Source organism: Ixodes scapularis, unplaced genomic scaffold (assembly GCF_016920785.2).
Source record: "Ixodes scapularis isolate PalLabHiFi unplaced genomic scaffold, ASM1692078v2 PGA_scaffold9__187_contigs__length_104089568, whole genome shotgun sequence".
NCBI classification, from domain to species: Eukaryota; Metazoa; Arthropoda; class Arachnida; order Ixodida; family Ixodidae; genus Ixodes; species Ixodes scapularis.
In genome coordinates, this window is record NW_024609884.1 from 3,530,248 (window position 1) to 3,551,682 (window position 21,435).

A 21,435-nucleotide genomic window follows, 5' to 3' on the forward strand; every position below is an offset into this window, starting at 1 on the left:
GACCTAATTCACTCTAACGATCAAAGAATGCTGACTAAAAATTAGGAAACATGCTTGAAACGGAAGTTGTGCCAGGTAGTCAGGCATAGGTAGTTCGGCAACAAACCACTGAATTTGTTGCCGAACAAAACAGGGCGAATGCAGTGGTCGTTGCGATTGAGGTGTTCCCCTCTGTTGTCCTTTTCTTACTTAACACCCCTGCACAGCGGCGTAGACTTTCCATTTTCCCGGGGGGGGGGGGGGGGGGGGGGGGGTTATCAGTAGTTTTTTTAGGGGGTACATTTTACAGCGTATATAATCGCCATGTGTCCGTCGCTCCGTGTCAATGTCAATCACCGTGCAAGCGTAGCCGTGTGTTCATCGCCGGTACCATGGCGCATGTACCGGCGAGCACAAATCTGAAAACAAAATGCTTATGCCAGCTGCGAAGTTGGGGGGGGGGGGGGGTAGAACCCACACTACCCTGTTCTTCTGAAGCAGTAATCCACTCGGCCACAAATCTTTTTTCTTTAATACATGGAAATGAAGCCTGCGGCTGCAGAATATCAGGTCGAACGCTCATTAACAAGACAACGCACAAAGCAGTGTTCAAAATGAACAGAGGCTCAAGCAAGCAAACACTTTGGTCAAGCAGGTATGTACAGTCAGGGAGGTTTACAGATGCGGCAATTACACATGTTATCCTGCAGCAAGAAATGTGATTTCTCTGACAGGTGTTTGTTTGATAGAGTCGTTCGCCACAAGATCTAAGTCCACTTGGAGAGCAAGCTCGTTACATGGCACGTAAACAGTGTCTCGGTAAGGATCATGGCCCGGGGGGGGGGGGGGGGGGGGGCTCTTTCCCCCCTGGATCTCACCAGGGGGAGCACGATTCCCGATGCCCCTCCGTAGTCCTCTGCACACTTACAGTTACTTCATGATTGGGGGTTTCTTTCCAGCGTTCGCTCCGCTGAAATGGAATGCGTCGAGATTTTGCTGGAGAAGCTTAATCTGCCTTTCAGGTTACATGTTCCGAAATCACCTTTGTTTTGATTTTTACATTTCTCCAATTTGCGATATACCAGTCAGCCAGGCTTTTCCCTGTAAAGGGGGTTATAGGCGGGTTTATATGATAAAGTTTCGGACCCCTCTTGCGAAAAAGGTGGTACAAGGCTGGGACTCTGATAAAAGACGGAAAAATCGCGCGGGCGCCTTACCTCAACCACTAGCCTTGGGCCTGCTCCACGAGTGGTAACTTTAGTGCACTACTACGCTTTTTACGCGCTCAAAGTCTTTCTGAAAATTACTGATTTAGTGGTTTTCGATGACGCCCAGGAAGTTTCTAATTGGATCCATATGTCTATTTTCAATAATTAAAAAAATATTTAGTCATTTTCAATTCATTAGCGAACTAATTAGTAAGTATCATGCCTTTTCTGACGTCCGCCACCACGAGTAATGCGGTCACGAGAAAAGCATCTTTTTACTTGGAATACGCTGATTGTGGCAATTTTTGTAACTCTTGCGCGAAACACCCTGTATAACGTCTTTTCTAACAACAATTGGTGTCTGTTGTGTGACCAGAGCGTGGTTGACATTTAGACAATAAAATAGGCGTTAGTATTTCCTGCCGTACCCCTTTAAACGCCGACACAACGCGTCCAAGGAAGATACAGGCGTATGCACGTTGTCTCATCTGCTGTTTCCCGTTTTAAACATAATAAAGCTGCTTCTTTACAAAACGCTCGTATGCTCTAAGCTGGAATACACCTCTTCAATTTGGAACTCTGGTTTTAACGTATTGACATGACATGAGCTCTTGAAACAATTCAGAACAGATCTGTTCGTTTCATCCTTACTTATTATCACCGCACTGCCAGCGTAACATCAATGAAATTTAGTTTGAACCTGCCTAACCTTGCATCACGTCGAGAACTTACCCGTTTGTGTCTGTTTCACAAAATGTTCTATCATAATCCTCTTTTGCGTGACAAGTTAGTAACACCCCCTTTCTACATATTATCACGCCTCGATTATCCACACAGGATCGGTATACCTCCATGTAACACTACAACGTTTTACAACTCATTCATACACCAAACCACGCTTTTATGGAACCACCTTCCAGCGTCTGTGGCATCCATATCTGATTCCTTCGCTTTCAAACAATGCCTTAACAGTGTTACCTTTTAGCATTTCATTACCATGTATTTTTGCATTCTTAGGATTGTTGTTTTTGATCTTCCACTGTTTGTAACCCACTTCCCTCTGCAACGTCCTCGGACCCTGAGGGTATTGGAAATAAAATAAATAAACTAATAAATAAATAAATAAGGAAGCCCAGCTTGCGGTTCTGCTATGGTTTGGTTCTCTTCAAAAGGAAAGAGACAAACCGGGTACAGAGAATACAGTGTCCAGCGTAAGTGATACACCCGAAAAAGATCGTATACGTGTTCTTATGTTTGTCTGAAGATATGATGGCTCGACAGGGTGTGCGCAGAGAACTCTCTGAAGAAGGTTAATCTGCAATTCTCGTACACACATTTAGCCATTCGCTACCTTTCAAAGTTGTTTCCTCATCAACCATGCATTGGTATTCCCAAAACGGGGCCTTTTGCCGTTGAACGCGGACGAAAAACATAAAAATATCCCGCGAGCACTAGCTGAGAGCTGAGAATGAGGTGGAAGCTATAGGTGCTCGTTGTACCCGCCACGCGTGCATTCTTCGTGACGTGGTCACGGCGCCAGAGCGTGGGGTCCGGTGACAAAATGGAGGCGGTTCAATGGACCGGCGAGCACTGTCGGCCCCCTTGAACGGTGCCCTATAGCAGCCCGTTTCGAAGCAGTTGTGTTCGCTCGTGGTGGGGGTGGCACGCGTGGGCACAGCCGAGCAACCTACCGGAGCCTTGCCTGATCCTCACTGCCGTCCACTTCCTGAACGAAACATCGTTCCAGGTTCATCATCTTGTCGTTGGCACGTCTCACGTCCAGGGGACTGTGAAGAGGAACGGACAGATTTCAGCGCGGGGGCTACCCACAGCCCGCCCACCACACTTCGCACGTCAGAGGTCCCTGAAGGGGGCCTGGAGAGTGATCGGCAACCATTGCAAAACGTGCAGCGCTGTCCGCGGCGCCAAACGCAATGCCTCAAACTGACTGTGTATAATCGGCTGTAGCAGGCGACGGAAGATACGCGGGCGAAGGCAGGCGAGAAACTACGCTACCCTCTTTCTTCGGTGTCACGTGGTAAGGACATTTCTAGAATTCGTTCTACGCTTTGCTCGCGGACTCTTGGGATTTTTTTTTTTTTTTTGCAAAAGGTCCATTGCTTTTTCATTTTTGACTTCTGCGCTTTCAAATTATGTTCGCAGAACGCGACAGATGGGCGTATCACGTGCAATTTCTCTCTGTTGGGTCACATTGCGGTTTAGTCTCGAGCCCGTGTGCGCAGAAAGACCCGGCCTTTTTCTGCGTCTGCAATCCCCGCAAGCTCAATTGTCTCTCAGTTTGTCAAATACTAAGAAGCATGACACCCCAACTTCCCATTCCATTCTTAGTTCAGAGTACAGCTCTCTCAGAAACGTACGCGAAAGAAGCATGAAGGACTGGCACATATTATCCGCGACAGTACTACTAAGTAGAAAGTAAGCCACACTTCCAACCCGTTCAGGCTTGCAGCAATACGGTTTACTGGAAGCGTGGAGCCTGGCAAGTGTGTTTGTGGACAGAGTCTGGGACTTACTTATGCACTTTAATATGTTCAAGGTCCGCGAGGAAGTTGTCCAGCACTGTACTGAATTTAGCCAAGGCCTTTCCGATGCCCTCTAGAAGAAAGTTGAACAGAAGGCAGGCGTTACCATTCATCCAGTGCGAGTCCTAGCGCGTCAGGAAGGTCGTCCGTAAAACCAAGCGCCTCTGCTGAACAACTCTGTCTTATCTTATGATGCGGGATTGTTTTTATTACTGAAAATAAAAAAAAACGCACGTAATTACGGAAATTGTTAATTTCCCCATTTTTGAATAACCTTAACAAAGTTTTATAGACTTGGAAGTTTGTTTAAAACGAGATAAAAAAACAAAACAAAAAAACATTAAAATATCCATACTGCCCTAGCATTTCGTAGTTAATAATGATCTGCAGATTACTGAGGTTTTGTACAAAATACTTGACGTGATGTTTCAATGCTGTAGAGAGTTGCTTTTTAAGTTTTAGGCGTTAAAAAGTTTTATTCGTCCTGTTTTTGTTTTTTTCTTTTTTTCAAGCGCACTTAAATCGGGAAATCGGCTGTGTATAGCACATCTACATGTATACGTATTGATACTTTAGTTGGGTATTAATTTCATTCGATACTATATTTACGGCTACGAGACTTCACTACAGTATTCCCGCAATATCGATCGTACTACTAAATACGGCATTTGATAATATTCACCGAGAGAAAAATTTGCATGTATCGTATTTTAAGGCCAACGAAGGGACTCCTGCATAACGAGGGTGTCCGTTGTGGCATTAAGCCGTTAGCAGCACTGCAATACGCTGATCCTTCTGTCCGTCATTCCTTATAAAAGGAGTTTGTTTCGCCTTGACGGTTTTCCAATTAGTCATTTTGATGAGTGACTCATACATGAGCATGCAACAGCCGCGAACGTGCAGGAGGCATGTCATAAAAGTAGACTCGGATCGGAATGTGATTGTTTTGCTGTTCGCAAAAATGGCGCACAGATATTCGCGAATTTTATAGACGAAAAAGTGTGGAAGTTCCGTGTTGAGCGTGAGTTTTTTCCCTTCGAAAGCGTCTGGCGACCACGCGCAGCCGAAGCACGACAGAAGGCAAGGAGTGCGTGCTGGAGGTGGAGCTTCTTATATAGTGTTCACCACCAACTATAGTTCCTTCTTTTATTCGTTGAATCTCAAAATCATCGCGGTCTGTGTCAACGGTTCGTTTGTCGTGCAAGAGGCCTAATGCCCACTATATACTTTGTTTCAGCTTAAGTCCTGACGCACTTGATGCTACAAGCGCAAGCTCCAGGCTTTCAGCGTCCCTGCCAAGAACGTGCGCTCGTGCAGTGCAAGCACTGTTCAGGGCCACACGCTTGCGCTTGTAGCATCGGCTGTCAAAGAGAAACAACTGACTCTGACAAGCCTCAAACACTTGCAGCTTGCACGCGATGGCCCATTTGGCAGGCTTTCAATCACTCGTGCTTACTTCGCGAACCCCGAGCGAGTGCAAGTCTGTCAAAGGTACCATCGCGTGCACGTGCTGCAAGTGTTTCAGGCTTGTCGGTGTCGGTTGTTTCGGTTCATTGCTCTACACACCCTTAAGCTGAGACTGCAGCCAATGCCACAAGCACGAGATCACGGGGTCGCTGCTTTGAAATGTTCTCCCGCAGACCGAGCACTCGCTCTAGAAATGCGCTTCTCAAAGCTTCAGGAGCGCATGCAGGCTAGCCTGCGCCTGTAGCTTTAGCATGCAGCCGGAGTGGGACTCGGGCGGTCTTGAATTCTGCGGGCCCCAGCGCGTACTCCTCGCACTCGCCGCCGTGCCCGGAGAAACGCACCGAAGCTGATGTTGGACTTCTTGATGGTGGCCTCGTAGGTCTTCTTCATGGCCCCGAACTGGCTGTTGAGCTGGCCCTTGAGCTCGGTCAGGTCGTACGGCAGCAGTGGCGTGTCCGACCACATGCGGATGAGCGTGGCCAGCAGCTGGGTGCACATCCTGTGAACCTTGAAACCCGGGTCCACAAACTTCTCGGCCAGCACCAGCGTGTCCAGGGCCGTGCCGTACGCCGGGAAGTACAGGCTCTTGCTCAGGTTGTTCTGCGAGGGACATCGGCGGACACACGACGGTCACAACTCGCATATATTTCCTCGCATTGATAGCGTCAGTAAAGTTCGTCCAATTTTCGCCTCGTCAGTTTTGTTTCTTAACTGCACCTTGCCATTAACAATAACAGACTGGAATAGCCTGCCTATCAGTATCGTGACCCAGACAGATCATAACACATTCATATTCCAACTGACCATCCATCTGCATTCGCACTAATAGCAAAGTCAATTAGTGTTTATAGAAATCTTTTATTTGTGTATTTTTGTTTAATCAGCTGTTTTTCCTTAAAGATGTTTCGAGTGTTTATTTCCTGTTTTGTTGCTTTATATAATAGTGTTTTCCAGCATGTAAGCAACTTTTTGTTTGTTCCTTTATATAATGTATTTTTCAGCAGGTGTAATGTGTGTAATGCCCGTAAGGGCCTTCAAGGTTCAATAAATGATGATGATGATGATGATGATGATGATGATGATGACAGCTGCCGGCGGTAATGCACTTCTCCTACGAGGTTGGATTGCACCTTGCACCCCACCTTTCGAGAATCACTCAAAGCAGCGCCATTGCTGTCATTTGGTGTCCTCTCGGATCGCGGATATATCTATTGCGCACACTGATATTTTGATATGTTTGCAATCTATCACGTTATTTAAGCCCCGGTCATTCTTTATCGAGTTTTATTAACAGAACTTACTACGTAAGTCTTATCCATTTGCTTTTAGGCAAAACGATACCTTCTAAAACAAAAAGTGGCGAAGCAAATAGCTTCCCACTGCTCCACACGCGGCGCGTGCTTGGCACGTGTATGGCGGCTCTAAAAGTAATTTTTGTGGCAATAAAGTAACACAAACTTCGACAAAATTTCAAGAGAGCGGGGGGGATAAAGGTCTGTTCACACGATGCATCTTTTAGGCGCGCAACTGTTTCGCGATACTCAGGTTTCGCGAAATGTGCTCGTTCACACGTACCGCTTCACCTGCAACAACGATGACGTTTAGAGTCGCGAAAATAGTTTGCGTGTTGACCATAAAGTGGCGTTTCAGTTGAAAGCCAACATCATCATCATCACCATTAGCCATTCAGCGTCGTGTTCTCCATCTCCCGCCACATTCTAAGAGACAAAAAGGAAGGCGAGCTTATGAACAATCATAATTAAGAAATAAAACCTTAAGACAAGGAAAAAAAAAAAAAGAGACACACGCACCACCGTCTTAACACCAGCACAGCATACAGCTGTCGTTTACTTTCATTCACTTAATTTACTCTTAAATTGTCATTTACTAGTTGTTGAATTGTCATTTACTGCCATTTACTTTATTTACTGTTGAATATGTATAATTTGGATGGAGGTTGACAAAGAAGAAGACTGTTGTGGAAGTAAATGAGAGCTGTACGCTGTGCTGGTTTTGAGACGGTACTGTGTACGTCCCTTTTTGTTTCCTTGTCTCAAGGTTTTATTTCTTAACTATGACTAAAAATAGACGCGAATTATCATCATCACCAATTACGTCTTCGTCCATCACTAGATTTTTTTTCCGATATGCTACTCACTTTTCCTTCAGTGGTGCTGGACGTGCTTGCGGAAGCGCCGGCAGTCTCCATTGTTCGTGGTTTCGGTTTTTTTTCGGATTTGGCTCGGCTACAACACCGGCAGTGCAGTGGTCTTCTCAAACAGCTCGCTCCTCCCTCAAAGGCCACGTGAGAGCGTTTCTGAGTGGCCATTGGCGGCGCCCTCAGAGTGATTGACAGGACTCGGCAAAGTTTCAGCAAAAGCTCGCTCCAAAAGCGAGGTGTGCGCGCAACCTTTTTTAGATGCGCGCATCCTTTTCGGACTCGTTCAGACGACGCAACCATTTCGTGAAACTACGTTTCGCGACACTAGATGCGCGAGAAAAATGCATCGTGTGAACGGGCCTTTAGTCAAGATGGGAAGTTGATTGCGTCTGCAACGCCGAGATAGGCGAGAACCACTTTCAGCGGAATGACAGTTCACCGCGATCTAGGCGGTTCAGAAGAACTTTGAAGTTCCGAAGGATCCAAACTGAAGATGGTCATGTAAATGGATGTCGCTTGGTGGAAACATAATGTGCCGTGTTAGCTGGTAAAGAAGGCAACGACTGCCAATCGATGCCGGGGAGTTCGCTCAAACCACACGAATGATGCGGCAAACCGAAAGCCCGGACGCGTATCGGGATTTCCCCACAGAGTAAAACCGTGGGGCAAGTCCAGGGCCCTGATCGACCCGTTTAAACGTCCCACGTTTTTGGAAGCAGTAGAGGACCGTGATCTTTTGCGTTGTTTGAGACGCCCCGTGACAGTAAGCCGAGCAGTGGACTCTGCGTCACGAGGAGTGCAGTAAAATACGTAAACAAACGCGGCTTTGACGCGACGTAACCCGACCGCGACGACCGCCCTCGACGGTGGCGACACGATGGCTGATGGTATTGGAGGGAAACAACAGTTGTTTACCTCCAAAAACTACACCGCGTGCGCGCTCAAAGCGCCGTGACAGTGATCGCGCTTAGACGCGGGCCGGTGCACCAGGGGAACGTGTGGGGTCAGAAAAGAAGCCGAAGGGCAGTTAGACACGCGTTTGTGCCGCGCTTATAAAAAGGCCAATGAGGGGCCTCGGATTCGCCCTATGGTTTCACTCTGTGAGAACATCCCGAATTTCGATCCACGCCAAAAGGACGGTGGTCCGTTCCGAAGGACAGATGCGGCAGTACTCCTGTCGTAGAGGGCGCAGAAGGCTGACCTACCCGGAAGCCGACGTCGAGGCTGGGAACGCCGGCGTAGTGCACGAAGGGCAGGAAGCTGCCTCTCTTCCTTAGTGGCGGCAAGCTGCGAACCACAGGCGTTGTGTCAAGTGTCACACTGAGACGTGGATGGCGATCTTATGTGCCTCACCCAGCGCCCGTGTCTCCCAACAATGCAACGGTTTTCGGACTCTGGCAAATTCACTGCGGGAATTAATCTCTGTCACTTATGAAACGAAGAACAGAAAACCGCATTTTCTTGCGTGCGCTAGTTTTTAATAATAATAAAAAAAAGAAAAAAAAATTGAAGGCCATTGTGCCTCTCAACTCTCGCGTGGTCTTACGATTGAAGTACCCAGGGGGACCACCTGGTTTCCCGTTGGGTTCTCTCTTCAGAGATCTCAGCCGCTTCCTCCGCGACTGTCGACTTTTGAAGGGTTAGCATCGTCGAAGGTCACGGCGAGTGATGAACACAAAATACGGTTCGCCACGGGGCTGACGGCGAGTGTATTGGCGGAAGGGGAGAGGTTTTGCTGACTTCCGCGTGTCCCCCCGGAGACGTGTCACCCTAGTTCCCATAACCGCCACACGCGGCTGCAGATCGGCAAATGATTCGTTTTTTCCTTTTGCAATTCCGCAGCGGAATAGCAGTTTTTCGGGGCAAGGTGACGCGTTTTTTGTTACTTGTGCTAAGATAAAGGATATAAAAAAGATAGAAGTGTAAATTGTTTCGATAATAAAATCGCTCCACTACCCCTTTACCCCCTTCACCTTAAATTGCACTGGCACACAAAGGAGTCCGCTGATATAATCCCGACTCTCGCAAGCGGCGTCCTTCACTTCTATGGCAAACAACAAGGTGTTCATATTGTCCGAATACTTTGCTTCTGCTTTTCTGTTTTCTTTTGAAAACCCGCGAGCAATCGATGTCGCTAGCGTAAACCTCGTTGACGGCATTTTTGTCAAGATACTGCATATAACAACTTTTATTAGGGCAAACAGCGAGCGATGTCCGAAGAGGGGGGGGGGGGGGGGGGGGGGGAGCGTGCGGCGCTGAATTCTGTGTGCGATTACGTCGTTTGACCAGCCTTCCAGGGAACGTAACACAGAAAAGAGAAAAACTCTCCAACAGTCTCGAAACGTGAAGGCGTTGCTGCGGTGGCGCTGTTACCGGCGCATGCGCAACTGCTTCACTTAATCTGGCTTCTGTGCACCCGCAGTGCCCACATCTGGTTTGGGAACAGCGTGTTAGTGTAGTTCCACTCACCCCGCAATGGAGCCCAGCCAAAGCCACGGGCCAACCAGAAACCATGCATGTGCGTGCGTATCCGGTATACGCACGCACCGATAGGGACGTGGATGGATGGATGGATTCTAATGGTTGTTTGCGACTTTAGCGAAATCGGCGCCGCGTAGTGGCAACGCCGAGAAGCTCAAGAGAGGAGGTCGTTTCGACTATGTCTTCTGCTATCGCTGCTTGGTTCTCGTAGGCAGCGTTGTTACAAAAATCGTTTCCAGTGAATATTTTTATGCTTCCGCCGTGTCATTCCTACGCACTGACTAGAAGAAGGTTTCTACCGTGTAAAAATCGCTTTGCTTTTATAAGTAGCAACAACTTTACGCTGCAGTGAAAGCAATTTATGGTGGTCCGCGTGCTGAACGACGAAACAACATTCTTTCGCCCGCCATTTTGTCTTACCAGCGCGCCCCCTATAGTTCGCTGAAGTCGCGAATACCCTTTATAATCGACGGTAGCTTGCGCCACCTATAGCTAGAAAACAAAGGTATGATTCCTCCTCTCGCCTCTCTGAGGCAATTTGCCCCCTCTGCACTTTTCTAACTATCACGAGGGCGTGTGGGATATCGCCAGGATAACCTTTACAAGACCGGGGAAAAAAAATAGAAAAAGAAAACAACTAAGAAAACACCACCCCTCGCCTTCTCCCCCGCGAGGAAGTAGCCAATTTTCCTCTGGTCAAACCTTGACGGCGTCAACCTAACACCGGGTCCATTGAGAGGCGAGGGAGTTCCAATTTCCCCTGTCCCGCCCGTCACCAGCTCTGTTAGTTAGTTTTACTTCATTAAAAATTGTCCTGGATAATTTTCACTAATCTTCTAACCTCATCTTTGTGACTGTAATCATTTTGTCTATTCTTCCATCATCGTCAGCAAAACCCAGCGCCCGCGTCAGATCTGTCACCCCATCAGGGAGGGCAGCGCGAAGCCCCGTGCACTTCAACACCAAATTTTCTAGCGTCTCACTGTTACTATGGTATACGGCACATAATGCGTCTATGGCTTGAAATTTAGCCCCATACGTCTCTGTCCTAAACACTCCCATTCTCGCCTCGAACAGCAAAGAACTGCCACGTGAATGATCAAACACCTTATCATTTCTCATGTCATGTTTTTGTGACCTTTACATTGTTAAAGCTGTTTTTTCTTGCAATCTTTGCCCCCAGATTCCCCTTTCTACATCTTTCATGCCTTTTATCACTCAACTGGCCTGCTCAGCCCCATCACTAGTGTGCGTGTATTTAATAGTCAGCTTCTGGTTGGGTTTGTCCATAATTTTTGTGGGCACCGAGTATTATCCCTTTCGGTTAATCTTTGTTAAAATTTCAATTTATGAATTGCCTCTCTACTCTCAAAGCAGGACCAGCCCATGTGCCTCTGCTCATTTGGTGTGTTCCCATTGGCCCCCAGTGCTAACCTGCCCATGCTCCTTTGTCAAATTTCCAATCTTGATGTAACCTCTGGTCTCAACCGCAGTACCCCCGTTGAGTCCTGGCACCACTACTCCTTTTCATATACCCCTGACCGCTTCGTATCTTTTATAATTACATATTGCCTTCAGTTTGATAATAATAAAGTGGCAGCCTCTCGAAGATGGCCGATATTCGCGTAAACTTGCGATGTTTTGAGTCACTTCGAGTTAGTCAGACACGTTCTTTTTCTAATTTATCGTCCAGTGTAAAGCCAGAGCCATCAGGTATTAAGAAGCACTACCCCCTATTCTCTCCCCCCCCCCCCCCCCCGTATTCTAGATTTGTTTATTGGTACTCTGTATACCGGATTTTGTAAATATTCTTTCTCTATCGCCTCGACTTGGCGGCAGCCGACTATTCAAAGAATGTGAATAGCCTCAACGAAACGGGAGCAGCGAGATTTCGTAAACAAAAACACTCAAGTTTCGGTAGTGCCTGCGCTCTAAACAAAAGTGCCCTGTAGAGCACATCGAACGCGAACCGTTTCGACTGCAGGCTACAAGAACCCCATCAACGCGATCTGCGCTGGGATACCAGGCACACGAAACATCGTGCTCAGTGTGCAAAACCGGAAACGTCATCTTGATATGTGTTTCTTTAGATTTTTCAAGCAGACCGCATGACTAACCATTTCCGAGGTCGAAGTTATTGCACTCCGTTATTAGCCTTTGCAGACTATTAAAGGCCAGTACTAGTTCCATTTGAGCGGAGCCTCGATGCTCCTAATGAAAGCGACCTTCGGTCAAACGGCGCCTATCGCGCGGAACTGGACGTTGGGCTCACTTCGGTTTGCCAGACTCATCCTTTTGGGAGTTGACGTCGGCTGACCAGGCTTTGTAGTACGTCACAGAACTATTCCGGAAATCAGGTACCTGGAAAGAAAAAAAATATTAAAAAAAAAAAAAATCCACTGCATGCCCTGGCCACGTAGTTCCAATGGCTCCTCAAAGGTTGAGAAAGTAACTTTTCAACAGACTATCCCAGACAGCGCTAACTGTCTGGCCAGTCTTTGGCCACTCATCCTGTGGCCTTTCATTATAACTGCTGTGTTCGAGCATTCACACTGTGTCAATTCGTGCTCACTGGGGGACGTGTTTTGTAGCATAATCGCGATCGTTTTACCTTCGTGCATCCGGTATTCAATTAGCCTTATTTACGGCGTACGCGTACACGGCATTTAGAATGTCTTCTCGTCTTCTGGGGTAACAATACTTTCGGGGCACTTACCAAGTGAGTTGCCTTTATGAATGACGACCTGTAGACCGGAGAAGCTGTCACCGCAAACTCTGAGCCTAAAGAGGAATAAAGGACGTGAATGCAACTTGCGGTCACAAGCCATCAGCTAGCCGAGGGGAATAAGTATTAGCCGAGCCTTGACTGCCCGTTATCGTTATATATATATAGAGGGTTGGCGATCTTCGGTATTTGGAACAAAACAGCGATGAATGCACTGCGAACGTTGTTTGAATGCATCGGCAGTCGGCGCCTGGAGGGCTTCACATTTTTATATACATTAGAATGCACAAACGACATAAACAGACCGAAAACTAAATTTAAACGATGCGCAATGTTCAGTTTAAACCTCTGGATAGTGCTGGTGACGTCATCAAAACTTGCGAGAGTTTTCTGGCGACATACCAGAGCTGCAGATGTCAGAATTGAGGTAGGCCACTGTCCTGGAGGAAACCTTGTGGCGGTTCCCCTGGGAAGGCAGAACAAAAACATCAGTACATAAGAAAACAACAGCAACAACAAAGAACGAGTCGGTGGTGATCTGCTCGCCCGAAGAAAGACGTTCAAAATGAACGGAGAAGCGTCGGTCAAGTTGTGTCGGAGGGACACAGAAGGGAAGTTTCAATCTGCAATTGATGATGTCAGTTTGTTGACCGAATCTTCCCAGACGCGCTGGCTCATGCACTCATGCTTCCGAAAGGACCTTCACAGCGTGAATCAATCAGTCAGGCCTAACGAGTTGAATACCATCAGTGACGCGCGCTAACAATGCCAAGCGGATGAAAACAGTTAACCTGCTGAACGCATGGGCATACGAGTTTATCGCTTGTTTGATATTAAGCTCAAATAAACGCCGTATGGATTACGCATCACGTGGTAGGTACACTTTATTTCTTGATTAGGTGCCCTTTATTTCTCTTGGTGGTGCAAACGTCATGGGCCGAGCGAGCTAGAGCAACTATCTTTGGTTCCACGCCAGCCCCAGTGTGCTCTCGTGGTGGTCATGTACAATGGCCTGCGATATGAGCTTTGAACACACGAACGACGACCAGGCAGTACAGACCGCGCGATGCAGACGCTGCGTTCGGCGGAGTGTGAAGAGGTATACGCGCGGGGGGTGCATCTACAAAATTGTTCACCATCACTGCTGCTTTCATCCTTCGGTAGCTACCTGCTAGGCAGTCTGTACTGCCTGAGCGCATTTCGCGCTTTCTAACTCATATCTCAGGCGTCGATAGCTTTGAGCAGTTTACGCGACTGCCGGTTACAAAAGCTGTAACTTCGGGCGATCGGAGACGAATTTTGATGCAGGCAAAGACGAACAAGGCAGCGCAGCCACAGGCTTTGGCACCTCAAATAACAAACAGACTAGCTTACCCGAACCATAGAACCAAAGCGAAGCCAGTTAAGAATACGAGTCAATTTTTTTCGCGGCGGACTCAAGTGACGGATGTGAACATGACCTTTCTTCGCCTATTTATCTGCTCCGCGCTAAAACAGCTCACTAGTTGGGCGCAGTACTGCGGAAACTACGGACGATATAAAGAACAGTTGGGGCTCCAATAACACGCTGTGTAGGTGGTCGGACAGCGAAGCTGTGGTATCACCTGCAACGATTGCTCACTGCACTATAGACTATGTTTATGGCAAATGCCACCAGGTGGTGCTGCAGTTTTTGACGTTCCAGAAAACTTCCGGTTTATAAAAAGAATGAACAAAGGCCACATTAACACCTCTGCTTGAAATGTAGATGAAACGTTTAACCACCTAGTCTCCAGGTGAGCGCCAAAAGAACGAAGTAGTGCGAGATCTGTTAAAATGTTTCGAGTATTCTTGTAAACGAACTTGCCTCCTCCAAAATGTGATATTGTACAACCGAAGGCCCTCGTTAAATCTCCAACTTTGTTGTCCGTGTAGCATTTATACTTTCTAGCACTGGTTACAAAAGCAAGCCCAACAGGCTTGCAAAGACGGTGCGACCGGAAGTCGCTTGGGACGCAGGAGGCAGTTCATGTTTGCAGACAGGAAAAGGGTATATCATCATCATCATCATGATTTATTAAACCTTGAAGGCCCTTACGGGCATTACACAAGGTGGGGGTACTCGCTGAAAAAAACATAAAAGAACAAAGAAAAAGTGGGTTACATGCCGGAGAACGTTGTTAAACCAACAAAAACAGGGGAAAAATAAACACTGAAAACATCTTTAGGAAAAACACCTGATTAAACAGAAAAGTACAGAAACAAAACATTTCTATAAACACGAAATGACTTTGCTATTAGTGCTACTGCAGATGGATGGTCAGTTGGGATATGAATGTGTTATGATCTGTCTGGGTCACGATGCTGTTAGGCAGGCTATTCCACTCTGTTATTGTTAAGGGCAAGGTGTAGTTAAGAAACGAAACTGACAAGGCGAAAATTGGACGAACTTTACAGACGTTATCAATGCGAGGAAATGTGTTGATTGACTGAAATGATTGACGAAAAAAAGTAAACGCACTGTACCAAAACTTTTTTTTATATATGAAAGGCCAGTGACGTCACTCCCCACGTCGCAAGCTGCCGTCGCCGCGGCAGCTTGCGCAACAGTAATCTTTACCGAGAAACGTATGCGGAGAGCACTACGAGGTTCGCATTGTTATCAGGAGCGCCTTATCGTCAATTATCTGGTTCGGATACCTCTTTTGTACTTGTTCTTTATTGTAACAAATGCTGTGCTGTATGGTTGGTAAGAGTGGACTTCCTTCTTCCCCTCTTTTTCAATTGCTCGGGTTACGCTCTCGCCCCTTTTAGAACACTGCGCGCAACTAGTGAGGTAGAGGAAGGCTCACCAGCGACGGGTGCCATCTTGCTTCGAAAGTCACCGACGTAACGTCCGCGTCGCGTTACGATTGGCTGCCGCTTCGAGGTTCGCGAAAGCGGGAGGTATTCGTCCCGAAGCGGTTGGCAAAACGCACCCCAACAACGCGATCCCATCCGCCTGGCGGTTAAAAGTGCGCGGATCCGCTTCGCGGTTGCGGATCCGCTTCCACTGTGAACAGGCTATTAGAGCGGACGCAAAAATTTTTTTGCCGCCAAAAAAAAAATAAAAAAAAATTGCTGCTTAGGGTTGCGAGGTACTCGCAGATTAAGCCGCCAAATTTTTGTGAGATATAGCCCAAACATAGTCAAACTTTGGGCTATAAAATAGTCCAATAGCCCAAGACTTAAATCTTCATACAAGGTATTTCAAATATCTCTTTGTAACTCCTGGATAGTGCACATTACAGAGTGCAGTAATAATTGAAAACGAGCGTGTTGGTGAATGGTTACGAATACTTGAAAGTATAAAACATCTAGGCCGGGGGCGGCAACAGGACTTCTTTCATTGAGCAACAACATACAAAGGCCCACAATATGAACCCCCCCCCCCCCCCCCCCCCAAAGGTTTCAACGTTTTCAAAGAAGGAAAAGAGAAAATTGTTAAAAAGGAAAGGGAATTTACTATAAGTATAAAAGTTTAAAAAGCGCTGGCGTCACGTTGAGCTTTCAGTAATCTAGTTATCTCTAGTGCAAGCAATTCGACTTCTGTCAGTGATAATGAAGGTGCAGAAATAATGTTGACACTCAAAAACTGAAATGGCTATAAATTTAAAAGTTTAAAAAGCACTAGCGTCACGACGAGTTGCCACTAATCTAGTCATCTCTGCACTCTTAAAAATGCCTGCGCGTTCACTTACCCACAAAACACTCGAAGAGCCAATCTCTGCGATCTACGGAATCAGCTCAGCGAATTATGAGGCGGAACATCCGTTTAGACCTCAATATTAAGTCTGCGCTGTGGCATTACGCAATGCAAAGCGTCATGCTTGCATTGCGTAATGCTACAGCGCAGACTTCATTTTGAGGTCTAAACAGATGTTCCGTTTCATCACTCGTCGAAGTTATTTCGTAGATCGCAGAGATTGGCTCTTCGAGTGTTTTGCGGGTAAGTGAACATTCAGGCATTTTTAAGAGAGTGGTGTTAGGAATTCGATCTCTGGTGTTAGGAATTCGACTGTCCAACGTCACGGCTTTCATCGTCTTTCTTAGAGCACATCCTTCGCGGCTGGTAGACCGTGCCAGTGCGCTTTTAGCCTGTATGTATTCGCGTGTCTTTCAGCCTTTGACTGCGCTCTGACTCAAGTATAGGAAGGCCGTCTGCTATCGTGGGCCAAACCAGGCGGCGCTACAGTCGTCGCGCGGGTGTAAAAAAGCAAATCATAAAGATAAAGGGTGTGCGCGTCAGAGGAGGAAAGAGGAGATGTCGCTACCTTTTTTTATTCAGGGGCATTAGTTTTACCGACCCCCGGTCACAGTCCGAGTTTCGCGGCGTTGACATTAGCACAAGAGTGGTAACTTGGACGATGTGGGGATGCATTACAACCAAAAAAAGCGCAAAAATTAGACGAAGGACGAGTCGTGTGCATTCCTCTTACTCGTCCTTCGTCTAATTCTTGCGCTTTTTTTGATTGTTGACGTTAGCGTCGTCACCATCGGCGGCGCTGTCAATACCGTCGCCACCGACAGCAGCGCTTCGGTGGCGACGCCCAGTTGCAGGTAGCATTCGATGGTTATCAAATGTGTCCGAAGTAAACCAAGCTGCTGGTTGGGCAAAACGATCGGTAATACTACAAATTACCGAAAAGTCTTGGATTTGCACGCGTTGTGTTGTCTTCTATTTGCCTAACTCGAGTGATGCCGAGTCTGCAAATGCACTTCGTTTAAGATACTAGAAAGTTTTTGTAGAAGCTTGCTAGATTGCGGGCCTTGCGGGTGCGTGCTCAATCCATGCTCAAAGCGATGGCACGAGCTCCCGCCAACAACGCAGTCCTTGCCCAAGATCCACTAAAACTGTCTATTTACACGCAGGAAGAGGTGCATTCTATCGTGCGCCTGTCCTCAGCGCTTGCTGCAATAAACGGGTAAACGCAATATATTTTTGCAGTGCATTTCGATGTCGCAAAATACTCGGCGCTACATTGGAATTTTTTAAGGTCGTCTGCATTTGGCGCAATAGATTGATTTCACCAAGCGTTCCACGCATGCGTGACGCCGCCATAACTTTAGTTCATAGGAGGCAGGTGGCACTACACAAGACGGTTCGTGCCGTCTCGTACTCTGCGCGCGAAGAGCTCCGGCGAGGTTGCCCCTCGTGCACAAAGACTAATTAAAGTTCCCTCGATGCATTGCGGCAGCGGTGCCGTAGTCACGCTGGCTGGTGAAATCAGTCTATTGGAAAAGGCTTGCCTTCACACCCGAGCGACTCCAACTCTGCTCGCGTTATTACATTTGCCACTCGAAACGTCTTCTCGTACTTCAGAGCTCAAATAAAGGTACAAAAACGCGTCTCTTCGCGTAAAACAAAACTGTCCTTATATTAAAAAAAAAAAAAAAAGAAAAAAAAAATATATATATATATATATAAAAATTATGTGGTCCGCAGTATGTCCGTCACATAGTATGTCCGTCTCTTGAAATTTAGCCCTATACCTCCTCGTCCTCAAAACTCCCGTTCTCGCCTTAAACAGTAAAGAACTTCCCAGTGAATTGTCAAACACATTCTCCTTTCTTATGTCCTGTTTTTGTGACCTGTACATTGTTAGAGCAGATTTTTCCTGCATTCTTCCCTTTCTGCCTCTTTCACTCCTCTTTCCACTGACGTAGTCTGCTGAGCCCCATCACCAGTGTGTAGGTATTTAAATGTAAGCTTTCGGGTTCGCTTTGCTCATTTTGTGTTTAAGCTTTTCATGTATAAATACTTGAATATCTTAAATACCAAGACGGCCGCCCCCTCAGCGTTGTCATACGCTTGAGCAACTTCGCATATCGTCTATGCGCCTCTTGGTGTGGCCAGCCGGGAGGAGAGTGCTTACCTCGATGAACTCGGTGACCCCGACTTCTCCGAATTCGTGCGCGTCCCATCCGGCGAACACGATGGTCCGGCGAGGCTTCCATCCGGTCTTGGTGAGGGCCGCCAGCAGCCGGCAGAGCTCGAGCGACTGCGCCAGCGCCGAGCCTGGAGCTACGGCTCCGTTGCTCCAGCCATCCAAAGGAACGCCAAACATCACGTACCGGTCTGCGAAAGTCCGCCGAGGAAAAGCGGAACAAAAAATCGTGCCGGCGTGGAGGGCCTGAGGTTGCTGGCGACGTTGGAGGGGTTTGCTTTGAGTAAATGATACTTCTGAAACTAAAATGACAGCTGTGTTTGAGACAGCGTTCTCTTATTCCTCTTGGTATGTCCCTCGTGTCCGAGTTTTTGTTTTCCTTCTTCGGTAGACACATGCGTTACTCGGACTTACGCGTTCACTGCATTTCAGTTCAAGGCGTCCTTTTCGGAGCACTTGCTTCTGACACCTTTTATGCGACGACCTGTTACATAACAATAGGTAACCGAAACGGTTTCACCGGGTCCGATACCGTGAGCTTCGTTACGACCTGACACTTTTTCGAAGGCGGTACAGGAAACAAGTAAAACCCGGGGTCCGCTGCACCCTAAACGGATCTCTGTCGCCAAATATTAGTGCCATCTCATAACTACCAAGAAGTCGATCCCAGCTTAATCGGAAGAATCTAAAAAAAAAAAAAAAAGAACTTAAACGTCGCACGCCCCTCTGACTTCAGACACGACCTCTCAAGTCCACGTTCTCTGCTTAGCGTTCTGTTCTTTTTCAGCTTCCTCTCTCTTTTGCGAACATATCACTGCCACTCTAGGAAGCACAAAGCTTACCAGCTTCAACCGTGCCCAGCAGGTACCCAACCACGTTCTCGATTTTTTTTCTTGGGAGTGTGTTAAAGATTTCCATCATCACGCTGGTAGAAAAGGGGAAAAGCATAAGCGTCAGTCAACGTACGGAAACAAAATGGACGCGTAATTGCCTTTTACCCGACAGCTCAGCGTTTTATCATATACATCTATTTTAAGATGCTATAGGTGTGCATCGTTTATGTCCGGTTTAACCTTAGCAGCGAACAAAAAAAACGACTTTGAAACGAGAAATACATTATGCTTTTAGGCACGCTGAAACAAGCAAGCACCTCGCTTTCACGGGCGGATGGGCAGTTCGCTGTAAGCTAAGCATGCAAGGAGGTGAAAAATACTAAAAGGGGCGTCCTCGAGCCATTTCCTCTCGAAGATCGCCTCTTGCGTAGAGTGCAATGCAATCGAACAACCGCTTTATGAACTCTGCCACCGCAGCAAACGTGACGAATCTGAGCTTCAGGGAAAGAATGCAGTCATTTTGGGGTGAACTCCATGAAGGAGTATATTGAAGAGCAGCAATCAAAGGATTCTCGATGGACCAGGAGGCTCACGTTCGCTGAGGGCACTCACCGGTCTTCAGTGGTCTCGCCGATGCTGCAGTGGCCAAGTCCGATTTTCCAGTCGTCCGGGCATTCCATGCCCTTCATCCTCCTGCGTTGAAAACAGCCAGAAAAATTGTCGCGCGTTACGTGGAGACGTTTACAAGACCATCGTGTTGGAATCGCGGCGTGAAGCCGTAAGCAGCAAGCCTGGGAAACGAACGAATGGAAGTCAAATGAAAAACGCTGGGAACAGATTGGGCGTGCCAGCGCCAAAAACTGCGTCCTTTGGCTCAAAGTTTTTTTACGCGCTTCACAGAGGCTCCAGCTATGCTTTATACAGAGCAAAAAGTTTACATCGGTTATGCCCGCATGCTGTTTGTACAGCAACAAAGAAATATAGGAGCTCATTTGAGCACACACGCGAGGAAACGGCGACACGGGTGAGCATTACGGAGGCAGTCCAAAACGGGATTCAAAAGTGACGAAAGCAGTTGGTGTTTGAATGCTTTTCTGAGCCCTCCTTTCTTTGACCCCGCTCAGAGTTTGGTGACTGCAACTCTTTCAAAACAAGCCGGCGTTTGCCCACACCAGCACTGCGCATGCGCACAGGGCACGTGCGCCGGACCGACAGCAGTGCCACCGCAGCCGCGTAACGTCAAAGCCGCGTGTATAAAGGACGAGACGTCCGAATGTCATCCTGCATACCCTGAGCGGAAGCCTTCTCCTTCCCGAGAACCTAACAAGAGCCTCAGATGTCGAAGCAAACGCAAACACGTACACACAAAACGTGCAGCTCGCTATAGACCCTTCTGCATGTTTACAAACATGAACCGCGGCTTGCGTCCCAAGCGACTTCCGATCGCTCCGTCTTTGCAAGCCTGTCGAGCTTGCTCATCTCACCAGTGCTAGAAAGCATAAATGCTACACGGACAACAACTTTGGAGATTTAACGAGGGCCTTTGGCTGTCCAGTTTAATGTCTTGGAGGAGACTAATTGGTTTACAGGAATACTCGACACATTTTAACAGATCTCGCACTACTTCGTTGTTTTGGCGCTCACCTGGACAATTAGTGGTTAAACGTTTCATCTAAATTTCAAGCAGCGGTGTTAAGGTGGCATTTGCTCATTATTTTTGTAAACCGGAAGTTCTCTGGGATTTTGTAGATTGGAGCACCACCGGGTGGCATTTGCAAAGAAAAGGGTCTATAGTGTCGTGCACTCAACGCGGAGCTGAAATAAATTTCCGACACATCGGCGTAGACTTCGGGGGGGCATCGGGGCTCGTGCCCCCCCTAATAAGATCCGAAAAGGGAAGCTCTGCCCCCGCCCCCCCCCCCCCCCCCCCTCGGGCCCAGGCCATGATCCTTACCGAGACGATGTTTACGTGCCATGTAACGAGCTTCTACACTCTAAAAAAAAAGCCCGTGCGTCTACTTTTCCGCACAACACTCGGAGAGCCAATCAGCGCAACTTACGGAGGCAGCTCAGCGAATGACAATGCCGAAACATATGTTTAGACAAAAAACAAAAAAACGCAGTCTGAGTTG

The 21,435-nt window shown here is 47.5% G+C and overlaps 1 protein-coding gene across 2 annotated transcripts in view; it reads right to left on the minus strand.

The window, feature by feature from the left end:
- LOC8032069 (aminopeptidase NAALADL1-like) overlaps window positions 1-21,435 on the minus strand; it is a 32,680-nt gene that overhangs the window by 2,990 nt on the left and 8,255 nt on the right. Inside the window, exons 4-13 of one of the 2 annotated variants that reach the window (XM_042287171.1) lie at window positions 19,916-19,996; window positions 19,313-19,395; window positions 18,459-18,661; window positions 12,967-13,030; window positions 12,556-12,620; window positions 12,112-12,200; window positions 8,564-8,645; window positions 5,539-5,797; window positions 3,722-3,803; window positions 2,879-2,974 (exon numbers count right to left, since the gene is read on the minus strand). In XM_042287171.1, coding sequence (XP_042143105.1) covers window positions 2,879-2,974; window positions 3,722-3,803; window positions 5,539-5,797; window positions 8,564-8,645; window positions 12,112-12,200; window positions 12,556-12,620; window positions 12,967-13,030; window positions 18,459-18,661; window positions 19,313-19,395; window positions 19,916-19,996 — 1,104 coding nt within the window. Of the gene's footprint in view, window positions 1-2,878; window positions 2,975-3,721; window positions 3,804-5,538; window positions 5,798-8,563; window positions 8,646-12,111; window positions 12,201-12,555; window positions 12,621-12,966; window positions 13,031-18,458; window positions 18,662-19,312; window positions 19,396-19,915; window positions 19,997-21,435 lie in introns of those variants that run through there. The other variant, XM_040219548.3, reaches the window with a different exon arrangement.